The sequence below is a fragment of the Macadamia integrifolia genome, unplaced genomic scaffold (assembly GCF_013358625.1).
Source record: "Macadamia integrifolia cultivar HAES 741 unplaced genomic scaffold, SCU_Mint_v3 scaffold2730, whole genome shotgun sequence".
Lineage (NCBI taxonomy): Eukaryota > Viridiplantae > Streptophyta > Magnoliopsida > Proteales > Proteaceae > Macadamia > Macadamia integrifolia.
This window is the reverse complement of record NW_024868920.1, coordinates 18,351-33,216: the sequence shown is the minus strand read 5'-3', so window position 1 is coordinate 33,216 and position 14,866 is coordinate 18,351. Positions and strand designations below refer to the sequence as shown.

Below are 14,866 nucleotides of genomic sequence, written 5' to 3'. Positions count from 1 at the left end.
ATCCAATAAAAATAGTTTAAAAATCAAATTCTAAACAGATACAAAATCAACCCCCTAGTCCAAGAATAAAAACTGAATTTTTTGTTGTATGGGTGATTTTCAACTTTCAATTGCTGAAATTTTTCTCAATTCTGAAAATTACATAAATCTTATCATGCTAAAACATTGCTAAAAACCAAAAGTATGGTAAAATAATCTTTTTTGTTTTGATAACCATAAAGTTATTTCCATTTCGGCAACTTTAACAGTATTCACGCACTAACATATGTTAGACCAGGACATAACTTTTTTATTAAAACTCAGATTTAAGTTGTTGAGTTTAGCGCTAGGCGCAAATCGTAAACAGCCCCTATCAGCCCCATATCTTTGTGATTAGGTTTTTCTTCTTTATGGGGGTAATTTTGTACTTTTCTTCAGCACCATTTAATATAAGTTTTGAGGCATAACCTGGATCATACGATTCTGGTCTAATAGCAGGTCACACCTCTCTTTTGGGAATCTCTTTCGATTGCACCTCTCTCTCTCTTCTCTCCTCTTTTCTTCTTCTCTTCTCTCCTCTTTTCTTCTTCTCTTCTTCTCTCCTTTCCTCTATTTCTCTGTTTTGATTATAGGTTTCTGGGATTGTAACATGGTATCAGAGCCTCTATGATCAAGCCTAGGGTTTATACATTCCTCTCTGTTGACTTAATTCTTCCGCTAACCTCTCTGGTGTGCAGCCGCCTACTACTGCGTTTACTATGGCTTAAATCACATGGGTGTTAGATAATGTCCCTTTGCTCATTTTATTAATTCACAATCGAAGACTGATTTTTGACAGGGTTTTTTATACCTCATTGATTTTTGTCCCATGTTATGTAACCCTAAACTCTAAACCCTAAACACTAAACCCTAAACCCTAAACCCTAAGGTGATTGTTTGTTTGGTGATGACTATGGAGAGATCAAGTCTTAATAATATGGCTCTGTAATAGAATCCCCCATTCTATGGTACTATATAGATTTGCATACAAGTGATTGTTTGTTTGCCTCTACATCAGCAATCCTTTCTTTTCTATTTTTTTTTTTTTTTTGGTTCCTCATGGCTTAGACCAAAACTACCACTACTACATCTTCCTCGGACAATGTCAATGTCCAAATTACCTCTATCAAGCTCAAGGGAAGTTCGAATTACCTACTTTGGGCTCAGTCTTTGAAGGTTTATCTTATGGCCAAGGATAAACTTCAGTATACTACTTCTAAACCTCCTCCATCATCTGACAAGGGTTATAATGATGGATGAAGGAGAATGCCTTGATTTTAATCTGGTTGTGGAATAGTATGGAACCAAATGTTGCTGCAAAAGTCATGTTTCACTCTACTGCAAAGGGAGTATGGAATGACTTGAAGGAAACATACTCTCAGGAAAAGAATATGACCCGTATTTATGATATTTATGAGAAGTTGTTCCAGTTTCGCCAGTCTGACAGATCTCTTCTAGAGTACTATAGTGCTTTTAAAGGAATGGTTGAAGAACTCAATGTTTTTCATCTCTTGACCACAGACATCGACAAATTAAAGGCTCAGCGAAATTAGTTTTTTGTTTCCAATTTTTTGGCTGGGTTGAATAATGATTTGAAGGCAGTGAAGGGCCATCTACCTAGAGGCGATATTGTTCCTGCTCTGAATGACACTTATTAGCAACTGCAGCGTATTACTTCATCAACTAAACATTATTAGTCTTCCAAAGACAATTCTGCCTTCCTTGCCAACCGTGGACATGGTCACAGTCGTGGGGGAGGTCATGGATCGGCTGGTCGAGGTTCTAGTGGACAGCCGTCTGATTGTGCATCTCGTCATTGCACTTACTGTGGAAAGTCCAACCATACTATCAAGACTTGCTGGCAAAGCATGGCAAACCAAAGTGGGCCACCCAGTTAGCCAATCATCTAGTGTCAGACAATGGTACTAACACAGTGTCTTCCACTGATACTAAGCCGATAACTTCCTTAAGAGATTCGTCTAGCAATCTGTACAATGACATCAATCAGTTGCTCCGGCGCTTACACACTCTCGAGGCATCCTCTAATACATCCAATGGTGGGTCTACATTCATTGCCACCCTAGCTCATGGAGGTACCTCAGCCCTTCTTACCACTACTTCTACCTTCTGGATCATTGATTCAGATACTTCTCCCCATATGATTGGTAAGTCATCACTTTTTAAAACCTTTTCTTCTAGTACCAATTCTACATCTATTATTCTTGCCAACGGTGCTTCCACACCGGTTCTAGGCCATGGTACTATCTCACCTACATCCTCGCTGAATTTATCTTCTGTGTTACATGTACCACAATTTCCATCAAGTCTTCTCTCTGTGAGCCAGTTAACTGTGGCTCTCCGGCTTCTTCTACTGCTGCTACTACTATTGGGGATGTGACTCCTTTCCAATGGCACTGTCGTTTAGGACATTTGTCTTTGTCTAGGTTGAAACTTTTATTTCCTAGTTCTAAGTTTGCGCCTAGGTTCGATGTGAGGCCTGTGAGTTGGGAAAACATCATCGTGTGTCCTTCCCATCTCGCTCTGTGTCTCGTAGTCCATCTTTATTTTTTTTAGTCCATTCTGATGTATGGGGTCCTTGTAGAGTTAGTAATAGATTTGGTTTTCGCTATTTTGTGACCTTTGTGATGATCATTCTTATCTTACATGGTTGTACATATTAAAGGATAGTTCTGAATTTTTCTGTGTTCCAGAAATTTTATAATGAAATAAAAACTTAGTTTGGCATTTTAATTAAGATTTTCGATCTGATAATGCTTTAGAATATGCCCAAAATGATGTTTCTGATTTTTGTACCAACCGTGGAATGATACACCAAACTAGTTATGCCTATACCCCATAGCAAAATGGGGTAGCAGAGCGCAAGAACCGGCATCTCCTCGAGGTAGCTCGAGCTATTATGATATATATGTATGTTCCTAAACATTTTTTGTGTGATGGGGTTTTAACTGCATGTCACTTGATTAATCGCATCCCTTCTTCAGTTCTCTCAGATAGGTCTCCTTTTTCTATTATGTTTCCTACCTTGCCGAGTTTTCCTATTCCTCCCCGAGTCTTTGGGTGTGTGTGTTTTGTCCATAATTTGCATACACAAGTAGATAAATTATCTCCTCGGTCTACTAAGTACATTTTTTTGGATTATTCACGTACTCAGAAAGGGTACAAGTGCTATAACCCTATTACTCACGGGAACTTTGTTAGTGCCGATGTGACTTTTTTTAAGACACATCATTTTTTCCTCCTCAAGTGTCTCAGTCTGGTATGGAGTGGACTTCTTCATCACCTCCACCCATTCCTTCTCTCATTCCTTTTCATGTTGCACCTATTGCTAGTGACTCACCTCCTCTACAGGTTTATCAGCACAAGAAGAAGGTTAGACAGCCGAGTGTAGATACCAATGCTCCAGATGATTCATTTCCTCCATTGCCACCTTCCTCTGGTGAAGCTCCTCCTCCTTCTCTGCCTGATGACTTATCAATTGCTCAAAGGAAAGGTACACACCCTTGCACTCAAAAATCTATGGTTGTGTATCCTATTGATAACTTTGTTTCCTTGTCTCATCTTCCCTTGACCATCCATGGTATTGCCCTGTCACTTTCTACTAACCCTATTCCCCGCACCCATAATGATGCCCTACGTATCCCTAGATGGAAAGCTGCCATGGATGTGGAAATGGATGCTCTCTTGAGTCGTGGTACCAGGAGTTTGGTAGATTTACCTCCTGGTAAGGGTTTGGTGAAGTGTCGCTGGGTGTACACTGTTAAGTATCACTCTAATGGCTCTGTTGAGCGGTTGAAAGCCCGTCTGGTCACCAAGGGGATACTTAGACATATGGGGTTGATTATTTTGAGACCTCTCCGGATACTAGATTGAACTCTGTTCGTCTACTTATTTCTCTTTCTGTCAACTTTGATTGGCCCTTATTTCAGTTGGACATCAAGAATACCTTCTTATATGGTGACCTATAGGAAGAGGTGTATATGGAGCAACCTCCTAGTTTTGTTGCTCAGGGGGAGAATAAAGATCTTGTGTGTCGCTTATACAAGGCTATCTATGGACTTAAACAGTCCCCTCGGGTATGGTTTGACAAGTTCAATACTACCATAGTATGATGTAGATACAGTTGCACTTACCTGGTTGGACCAGCAGGACCGACTGTGGAAGCCAAGGGCCAAGAAGAACCGGTCTAGCCTAGGTTTTTGGTCCAACAAGGGCTATTAGTAGTTAGTTTTACATTATGTCTTTTATTTGTCTTTCAGTAGGATACGTAGGAGGTAGAGAAGTAGGTTTATGTTTGGAGTCTAAGTAGGAGTTTATTTCAGTATTAGAGTTTAAGTAGGAGTAATCTTTTATTTTCCCTTTATATACTTACATAAGTCAATGGTTAATTTTTAGAGTGAATTTAATTTTTAGATTAGTGAATTTGTGCGTGGTGTGTGACCCCTTCCCTCTTTTGTGCGATTTTCCCTCTTCTCCCTAAGGCTACTCCATCATAGTAACTTGTGGATTTTCTTAGTGTTATTCTGGTCATTCTGTCTTTGTTTGTCGCAGAGGTGATAAACTGGTGGTATTGGTAGTTTATGTTGATGATATTATTCTTACTAGTAATGATGAGGCGGAAATTTTTGAAGTGAAGGCTTATCTACAGCAACACTTTCAGACAAAGGACTTAGGCCAACTTCACTATTTTTTGGGATTGAAGTGATCCGATGCAAGAAAGGGATCAGTCTGTCTCAAAGAAAATATGTGTTGTACCTTTTATCTAACACTGGTATGCTTGCATCCAAACCTATTGATATCCCTATGGATCCTCACCAAAGGTTTGAGGTTAATGATGGCGAACCTCTCCAGGATGTGCATCAATACAAGAGTTTGATTGGAAAGCTGATTCATCTTACTGTGACTCGTTATGACATCTCCTATGCTGTTGGAGTCCTCAGTCAATTCATGCAGTCTCCGCAAAAAGCATATTGGGACGCGGTTGTTCGTGCTCTTCGCTACCTAAAGGGTGCTCCTGGAAAATGGCTGATCTATCGTCCTAATTGGCATATGGAACTAGTTGACTATTCTGACTCTGATCGAGCTGGCTCTGCTAGTGATCGTAGGTCCATTACGGGTTATTGCACATTTGTTGGAGGTAATCTGGTTACATGGTATAGTAAGAAGTAGATTACCATTGCCGGTCTAGTACAGTAGCAGAATACAGTGCTATGGCTTATACCATTATTAAGTTGATGTGGCTACGGTCCTTACTCTTGGAGTTCGGGTTTCCAGTAACCAAGCCTATGAAGATGTATTGTGACAACCAAGATGCGGTGTACATTACTAGCAATCCAGTCTTCCATGAGAGGACCAAGCACATCGAGGTGGACTGCCACTTAGTTCGTGATGCTATTCTGAAAAAGTTGATTGAGACCTCATTTGTTCCTTCATCAGATCAATTGGCTGACATGTTCACTAATGGTTGTACCAAGCTGAGCATGGGTGATGTGTATGTTCCATCTTGAGGGGGAGTGTTGAGTTTAGCGCTAGGCGCTAATCTTAAATAGCGATATGGCCGATAGGGGCATTTATGTCCTATCGGCCCCATATCTCTGTGATTAGGTTTTTCTTCTTTATAGGGGTATTTTTGTACTTTTCTTTAGCACCATTTAATATAAGTTTTGAGGCATAACCTACGATCATACGATTCTGGTCTGATCGCAGGTCACTCCTCTCTTTTGGGAGTCTCTTTCGATTGCACCTCTCTCTCTCTCTCTTCTCTCCTCTTTTCTTCTTCTCTTCTTTCCTCTATTTCTCTGTTTTGATTATAGGTTTTGGGGATTGTAACATAAGTAATATTAGACTTGCTGTAAAGCTGGTTTTGTGCTCTACCTATAAAAAATGTATCATATAAAAATAAAATCATTTGACTAGTCAAACTTATTATTGAACAAGAACATTTCTCTAAATGTTGATTTTTTATGACTTAATGTTAATTTTTTATGATTTGATGTGACTTAATGTTAATTTTTCATGACTTGAAGTGGCTTAATGATGATTTTTTATGACACAAGGATAATGTAGCATACTAAATAATGTTAGAAAATAGGGAAAATAAAAAGTGCTATTCGTATACCCTATGCCTGATTTCACAACTTCAACCCTTTCGTTTTTACTATCCAATGGTCATAGTTGTAACTTTGCCTTATGGGCTTCTTTTCAAGCTTTAACAAGCAAGTACATAAATATCCTATTGTCTCTAGCCCGATCTGCTTACTTATAACACTAGGTCGCCTTGTTCACCTTAAAGCGGGCAACTTTGTTGCCTAAGCACTTAGGCAGCCCACCAATCCGTTGGTTCGCCTTGGCGCCGTGACAACTATGAGCTACACTCAACCAGCATTCTAGGCTGATCTGAGCCTAGGTTTGTGAGTAATTAAATTCTCTCTATTCAGCTTTAATTTTCAGATTTGATTAATTACATCTACTGTTAAGATCTGAACTTAGTTTCTAAGTTTGGTTTGGAGTTTGTGAACTACTTGGGACTGTTTACCTTGGTAGATAAGGTCTTACATTAACCACCCCCTACCACACTTCTGTGGCAGTGGAGATGATGTTGGACCACGTGGCAGCGGTGACACCACATGGTGGTAGGAGTTACATCCAGTTAGTCCAAGATCGCTAGGAGAGGCAACTTGTGCATCCACAGCATAAGGCTTATGAGTTTTTAATTTCTAGTTTATACTTTATACCACCCAAATCAAATTACTTTCCATTAACAATTTTATAAGTATTTACAAGTGATTTTATGTTTTTTTTTTTTTTGGATGAATAAATAATTCAGTACCAAGAGGAGAAGAATATACAAGGGAAAAGGGGGGGATGGAAGGCTTAAGCCAACAAGGAAAAGCCAAGCCAGGGGCCAATAACAACCAAGTGCTTTTATGTTATTTTCAGATACTATCTAAATCCCGAGATCAATACAAGCACATACTTGGGATGCATCGAGATTTGATAGATGCAGTGCAATATGTGGTGGCCAAGTTTGAGTTGAACCCAGATATCCAGTCATCCTGCAATAGTGAGATATAGTTGTAGTTTCTTAAGTTTTACAATCAATGCAATTAGTCCCACTAAGCTACTAATGTTGGACTGTTGCACAGAAAAGGCCGAATGAAGCAACATTTCTTGGTGCTTTTTTCAAGCACTTAGGTTCTGCTAAAGGTGGGCTGACATATCAATGTTTGAAATGAAAACAGGTAAATACCTTCAAGGATGCACTAGGGACTTTCGGCCATACTGCCAAAAAGTTCGGTGGGGAAAAATTGCTCCCAGTAGGTCCATTAACTTAGTTCTAGAACTCGGATGTATACATATGTGAAACTAACCAAATATATTATAATGCAGGTGAATGATGAGCGCTGTATAAGAGAGATGCACCTAACTTGAGGAAGATAGCAATTAAGATGCTCTCATAGACATGTTCAACCTATAGATGCGAGGGCAACAAGACTATGTTTTTCACAAGAGGCAGAATCGGTTGGTTCATAAACGTCTTGAGCAGCTAGTGTATATGCACAACATGAGATTGAATATGCAACACATACACATAGGGATAGAGAATGACAAAGATCCAACTGAACTCAGCAACATCTTCCAGCTGGAGTTGGATGATGAGGATCCCTTGTACGAGTGGGTAAGGGGCAACGGTGACTCAATGATGGATCAACCCAGTGGTAGGCTCGACCCTAAGATTGCTAGTTAGATGGGGGGGGGGCCAATGTTAGAGAGTTCATGTCTTCTCAAAAAAGTTAATTCCACACACAGACAATTCGACCTTTTGAGTCCCAGCTTGGCGAGGATGATAAAGAAGTTAACTGGTCACATTATAGTGGCTGCACTCGCACACCATCGCCCTCTGAAGGTGGAGACGATGGTGGTGGTGGTGAGATAGATAAATAATCTGATTCACAAGGGAGACTCAATTTGACCATGCTACATGGTGAACATATGTGCAGGTTATACCAGAGGCCCGTGCAGTAGGTGGAGAGCAGATGAGGAGTACGACAACATTGACATTGACAAAAATGTTTCTTCCTTGTCTGACATATTTGGAGGCCTCAGTCTGAAGGGTAGTAGTGAATATAGTTGGGTTTGAGTGGCTGGGATGGTGGCATGAATCATCATTTCACACACACATCCAACGTCAGGTATGGTGGGTTTGATCAGCACAGAATTTCACCATCTTCATCCTGCATTGCTTATGATGATCAGTAACAAGGTGTGGCATCTTTCGTGCAAAGTATCTTCTACTTCCCAGGCCCCCAACAACCCCATTAGTCCGGTCCACCTAGTAGCTATGGTGGGGGCAAGTTTGCATCATCTTCCATATCCGAGGTTGGGGTGCCTAGATTATGTTAATGAGACATATCAGGCAGCTGTGATGGACTTTGAGCGTTTCTTCTGACATACCATGACATGCCATCTTTTGCGATTTGAGTCGGAGGATCGGTTTCATCAGCAACAACAATCTTCCTCATCTTTCGAGCCCGCCAAAAAATTTCTATGGTATATGAGTCGAAGACTATGGGGAAGGGCAGGGGTGTTTTTCTTATTTGCACTTTTGATATGGGTTGACTGAAAGTACACTTAAAATGTTTTGAAATTTAATAATATCAAATGATTTTTCTCCATTTGTCACTTGCAATTGCATATTTTAGTTGGTTTCATGTTTCATTGTGATTAGATATGCTTATTTAGGGTCTCTGCCAAGTTCCAACCTAAAATATGACCGTTTGACCACAAAAATGGTCAAACGAAACCATACACCGAAATCCTATAGGTTTTGGCTAGGTTTCGGTCAAAATATGAAATATTTCAGTTACAACCAGGGTGAAACCCAGGTCAAAACCGGCTTCTTGAAACTTGAAAATAAAACAAGTTTCTGCTAATTGACCCAAAAAAAAAAACCCACGCTAATGAATATGAACCACTAAATATTCAAATTGCAATATCCAAAAAATCTAAAGATAGTAAAATTGGTAGAAAAAAAATAGAGCTCGCAACCATAACATAACAAAAAACTGAAGTAAAAACAGCAATGAGGATGTTTGTTGTTGATGTGTCTATTGTCTATGATTCTAGAGTTTTGATAAAAATATAAAGGGTAAACTACTACTCGGATCCCTAATGTATGCTAAATTTGTTTTCATGCTTCAAAGTGTGGCTCAAAAAATGCAGCAGGAGTAAATTCCTTAACTGATGAAATATAGACAATTTTGTTGCTGACCTAAACAAAAGTTGTTTAATTGAGAACCAGAAAAGGGAAAGGGGAAAAGATAATACTTGTCCTTTTGCTCCAAATGGAAGGAAAATATATATTGAATGTCTGCAAACTCTTGTACAAAACAAGAAAACCTCACCTGTCAGAGCCTCTACTAATATTAGAAATTGTGAAACAATCCACTGAGCAGGAAAGGCCACTTTCAGAAGGATAATATTGGCCGGTGTAATTGATTGGGAGAAGAATCACTAATCCAATTACCGAACAAGCCAAGAAAAATTTGATTCTGCAAGATAGAGTGCCAATTAGTCTGAAGACCAGATTTCAAAAACCTCCTTCCATATTGACCGAGGGAATGTTAATTCTAAGAACAATTCTCAAAGAAAAAATAAACTAAAGAAAATCAATAATGATTCTGTTTTGCACATTGCAAGTGAATTTTGGATTGTATACCTGTAGCCAATTGTATTCTTTCTGAGACAGAAGCCAACATAGCTTCTTAAGATAGATATAATAGACAGCAACAACTCTTAGAAATTCTTGGGACTACATGTTGAGGGCAACAAGTCAAGTATGAAGTCAAGAAGATGGACTAAGCTGAGTTGCCTGACTTTTTCTGTACTACTAAATAGCAAGGTTTAAAGTATTGGTATCAGATATCATATTGAAAGGGTGATTTTAAGAGACGTATCGTATTGGAGAGACGCAAAATACACTAAAGATAGTATGGAAATGGTCAAGAAAAATATGGAAAGGGGCCACAAATGCCACGTGTGCTGCTAATTAAAAGAGAGGCAACACATGAGGGGGAGTGTTGGGCATAATCCCACATTGAAAAGCTTTGGACCTGGGATCATTTTATATATACCAGTTGGGCACCTCCACCTCTATCACATAAGATTTTGGGTTGGACACTTCACATGTAGAAGCTTGTGGCTTACAGGCCTAGTCAGGCCTAGTCATTCTTACAGACAAAAATATAACCTAGATTATTAAACTAGAACCTCAAAATATCAATCAATTAAGATCAAAACAAAACTAATTTCTACCAGTCTACAACAAATGTATGTTGGACACTATTATGCGATGCAGATTCAGAATTAATCTCTGAAGTAATAATAAATAGCCCACCCATTAATGTAAAGCATACACAAATCAGTTGTTTGAAGATGAACAGAAATCAGACTCTGGAAACGGATGGTAAACAGCACTAACAACTAATGAGTAACACCAGTATTCTAGGACTGGGTCTATTTAGATACCATTTCTGTTAATAAAATATTCAAGAAAATTCTAGAAATTAGTATTTGATTAGACCTAGGCAAACATTATCAGTTTTATGTACAAGAGAAATTGTATTAACCCACTGTCCGATTTTATCATACGATTTCCAACCCAAAAATCCAAAACAAGAATGCAATCAAGCCTCCATTGATCTGCTGTTCCAGAATCTCTCTGGACACCACCAGATCACACATACAATACAATTAAAGCCTACAACAGAGCCCATTTTTCATCCGTCAGATTGTCATTCCAACCAATCCCACTCCTGCATATCGTTCTCATCAAAACCAGTGGCTTTTCTCTCTTCTAATTTAATTAGGACTTCATCAGTTCAGTCATTTTCCTCCTTATAGCCCCACATCAAAGTTGAACCTCTTACTACAGTAGACTAGGCCAGTTCAAATGCTGACTGAAGTAAAGACTAGAAGGGCTGACTGTAGATCAACTTCTGGTTACTCCTTTTTATGCTGGCCAATTTTTCTTTCCAAAAAATAGCCAGTGGTAGCTAGACCTAGTGCAGAGAAAAACAGTTCTATGATCCATGAAATATGTGAACACCTAGACTGAAGGAGTTAGATTTTACAGTCAGAGACACAGTATATCCCTATATTGACAATAAAGCTACAAACAGCAAAGAAACATAATACTTTATCCCATATTCAAGTCAGAAAGTTTACAAAGAAAAACTCAAGGGTTGTTAAATTTATAAGCCCTTATGAGAAAAAAGAAGATCAAGCAACAGATATTTGACAAATAGGATGAACAAAAATCATATGAATTGAGATCCTTGGCAAGTTATGAGTATGATAAATATTCATGCAACAACCTGGGGAGAGGTTACAATTGTTTCTTTCACAAACACCCCCCCCCTTCAGCTTGTTCCCAAAGGCCTAAATATCTGCAACATGGTAGCTTTGTTTGTTCTCAAAATTTCTAGACTTGATGTCTGCATCATTAAACTGATCACCAAAGTTTCACATCGAAGGATTTTATGTAATTACCTGCAATAGGTGACTGTAAAACCATTCTTTCCTTCATGTAGATAAAAAATACATATGTAAATATTAAGAAAAAATAAAGAAAAAAAGGGGGGGGGGGGGAGGAGAGGTGGGAGAACCTGAATTCAACCCACTTCTCCAATAGGGTTTGTTTTCACCCCCAAAAACACAAATGTAACAGCTATTTTTACATTTTAAGTGGCCAAGGAAGGCTGATACAATACAGGTGTCATGAAGAATAGGAATAGATTCAACATGATTGTTGTATTTATTCACTTAGAAGACCAAAGTAATGGAAATTTCTTATTCAATACAAAGCATGGTTTTAAGTCTCAGTTGCTCATCGGTCGATACGTAACAGTATTGGCCAGACCCAATACCGACAATGAGTTGACACAGTCGGCCGAGGCCGTAATTTTTTTTTTTTTTGAGGTGGTTGATACAAGTGAATTTTCATCTTGAATCGGTCTGATACAGCCGATCCGTACTAATATTGGTACTGGAAGTGACTGATATGGTACCCAATACGTGATTTAAATCCCTGATACAAAGTGGAAAGGGTTCAAAGTTATCAGAGAACAGACTGAAGTCCACTGTATGGTGGGAGGAAAGGACCAAGAAATATAGGTCTTACCATTGTAAGGGGTTCACATCTTAAATTTAGATGGAGTACAAAACGACAGGATAGATTAATAAAGAGTGTCACACCAAGAGGAAGCCCTACCTCTTCAAGTGATTGTTCAAGTCTGTATGAGCCAATTCAATAAATGATTGGCGATTAAGAAGCAAATATAGCCAAAATCAAGAGCAAGTACCACATTACACATGGAAGCCTGGAATAACATTCTGCATTTCATAAGAATTCAAAACAAAGTATGTAATGCATCATTGATTCATCATTGGTGTATAAAGTATAAACTCTATCAATCAATCAAAAAAATGAAAGAAGGAAAGAATGGAATGGACTATTTTACCCGAGCTTGAAGAGGCGGATGACAATAAGCGCATCAAGGCCACTGGTTTCGAGAATTTCTTCTTCGGAGACTCGAAAAGCATGAGGAATCCAAGAAACAGAGGGGAGAAAGCGGGTGAGGCCAGCATTGAAAGAGATTTGGTCCTTTCTGGCAAGACGACGAGCGTAGTAGATTGGGGCAATTGAACGTTGCTTCTTCAAGATTGAGAACAGCGACAGGACAATCAAGGCAAGGCCTATGTTAATGGCGGCCGAAGCGATTAGACTCTCTCCATTCATATCTCAAAAGTACTGAGGAAGTCTGAAGCAAACACATACTGAGAGAGAGAGGATACAAATTTGTGCTAGAGATTACGAGAGAAGTTGGGACATTGCCACCTTTTGAATGTACGTGGCTTCGTTTCGTAAGAACAGAACAATGCCTCGCCGCATGCCATGGGCTATGCGACTTGCGTCCGAAGGATGGCTGATCCTCTGAAACTCATATGTAGTTTTTAACCCTGCACCTCTAATATTTTTCTGTGAAAAAGTATCTAGATGTATGTTGTCGATTATTTGTTTATTTCACATGGTCAGGGGACTCAGGCCTTGCTTGTTAAATTAAAGCTCCCTTCGAAGCAGTTTAAAAGGAAAAATTATAGTTATTGCATCATATATGAGAAGACTGTTCCAAATACACCTCAACACAATGGTGTACCAGAAAGGAATCACACTATTGTGGACAGAATTAGATGTATACTCTCACTTGCTAAATTGCCAAGATCTTTTTGGGTGAGGCTATGCTCACCGCATGTTATTTGATCAATTTATCTTCTTCAGTTCATTTGAAGGGAGATTATCCAGAAAGAGTGTGGACCGGGAAAGATGTCTCATACGTACATTTGAGAGTGTTTGGCTGATGAGCGCTAGAGCCGCTGGTAAGGCCAATGAGAGGCGCATACATGCAACATTAGGGGGAAGTTTTTGTATTTCACAAGGGTGGGGTGTCATTTAACCTTTTTCTTGTATCCAGGAAACAATTTTTTACGTGTTTAAGGGAGAAATAGCACTACCTAGTTGCATTGCTACTGTGACAATGCCTGAATCGTTGGGAATGCACACACAAACATCCATTCTATGTGACAAGAGTATCTTTTTATGGTGCCTTTATGTTTGGGCGTAGCGAAAATACCCGGGTAGTTCTTTTGCCCCTCAAATTAATTGGAGTTAGTTATTATGGCTTGTTCTACCCAAAAATAGAAGTTATTATGGTTTGTGGATGAATTTCAATCTCGATACATGTGAATGAAGTAATGTTGTACTATGAATTCCATTTAATATTATGAATTGATGTTGTACGTAGCTAAGGTCTTACAAAAGAAAAAGGATGTTAAACATTAAAGAAAAAGAAGCCTAAAAGGTAGTGTAGCCCTGCCCCCTAGACACAAAGGTGGGAAAAATGGCTACCCCACTTATCATAAAAAGTAGAAAATGTACCCTTGTTGATGCTTTTTGTGCATGTTCCCACCTGTCTATGCGCAAACGAAGTAACCATGTTGCCTTCCAGGGAATCTCCTCCCTAAATGTAAATATGATTTAGATTTTGGATGTGTGGGAGATAATCGTTTGAGGTAGCATGTATACATACAAATAAAGTCTTTAGATGCTCTAATTCAGATGAGTGATTTTGATTTAGATTGGAATAGTTAAAAGTGCTTGGGGGTTGGGATGAGTTTCAACCCTCTTTACCCCCTCCCCCCACCCACCTTTCTTATTATAAATGTCTTTTTTTACTTTTTTATAAGGTTGTAAGTAGATTAGTAGTTAGTTACACACAGGTGGCCTCATCATCTATCCCCATGTGGGGTCCCTTGTCTGACCCTATGAATGTCCTATCTAGACCTAATGGAGTGATTATTCTCTGGAGTGATACCCTTGTTGATGCTTTTTGTGCATGTTCCCACCTGTCTATGCGCAAACGAAGTAACCATGTTGCCTTCCAGGGAATCTCCTCCCTAAATGTAAATATGATTTAGATTTTGGATGTGTGGGAGATAATCGTTTGAGGTAGCATGTATACATACAAATAAAGTCTTTAGATGCTCTAATTCAGATGAGTGATTTTGATTTAGATTGGAATAGTTAAAAGTGCTTGGGGGTTGGGATGAGTTTCAACCCTCTTTACCCCCTCCCCCCACCCACCTTTCTTATTATAAATGTCTTTTTTTACTTTTTTATAAGGTTGTAAGTAGATTAGTAGTTAGTTACACACAGGTGGCCTCATCATCTATCCCCATGTGGGGTCCCTTGTCTGACCCTATGAATGTCCTA

General features: G+C 39.0%; 2 protein-coding genes across 2 annotated transcripts; one reads left to right on the top strand and one right to left on the bottom strand.

Annotated features, from left to right (window-relative positions):
• The first annotated feature begins 3,297 nt into the window (after positions 1-3,297).
• On the top strand, positions 3,298-5,205 carry LOC122067141 (uncharacterized mitochondrial protein AtMg00810-like). The gene is made up of 2 exons (XM_042630987.1): positions 3,298-3,529; positions 4,673-5,205. The coding sequence occupies exons 1-2, from the start codon at positions 3,298-3,300 to the stop codon at positions 5,203-5,205; spliced, it is 765 nt and encodes a 254-aa protein (XP_042486921.1).
• A 3,954-nt stretch (positions 5,206-9,159) lies between these two features.
• On the bottom strand, positions 9,160-13,101 carry LOC122067138 (CSC1-like protein At3g54510). Its single transcript, XM_042630984.1, has 2 exons — positions 12,558-13,101; positions 9,160-9,587 (listed from the first exon to the last, which is right to left on the bottom strand). Exons 1-2 carry the CDS (start codon positions 12,833-12,835, stop codon positions 9,437-9,439), a joined length of 429 nt encoding a protein of 142 aa, XP_042486918.1. The 5' UTR covers positions 12,836-13,101; the 3' UTR covers positions 9,160-9,436.
• Positions 13,102-14,866: the final 1,765 nt, after the last annotated feature.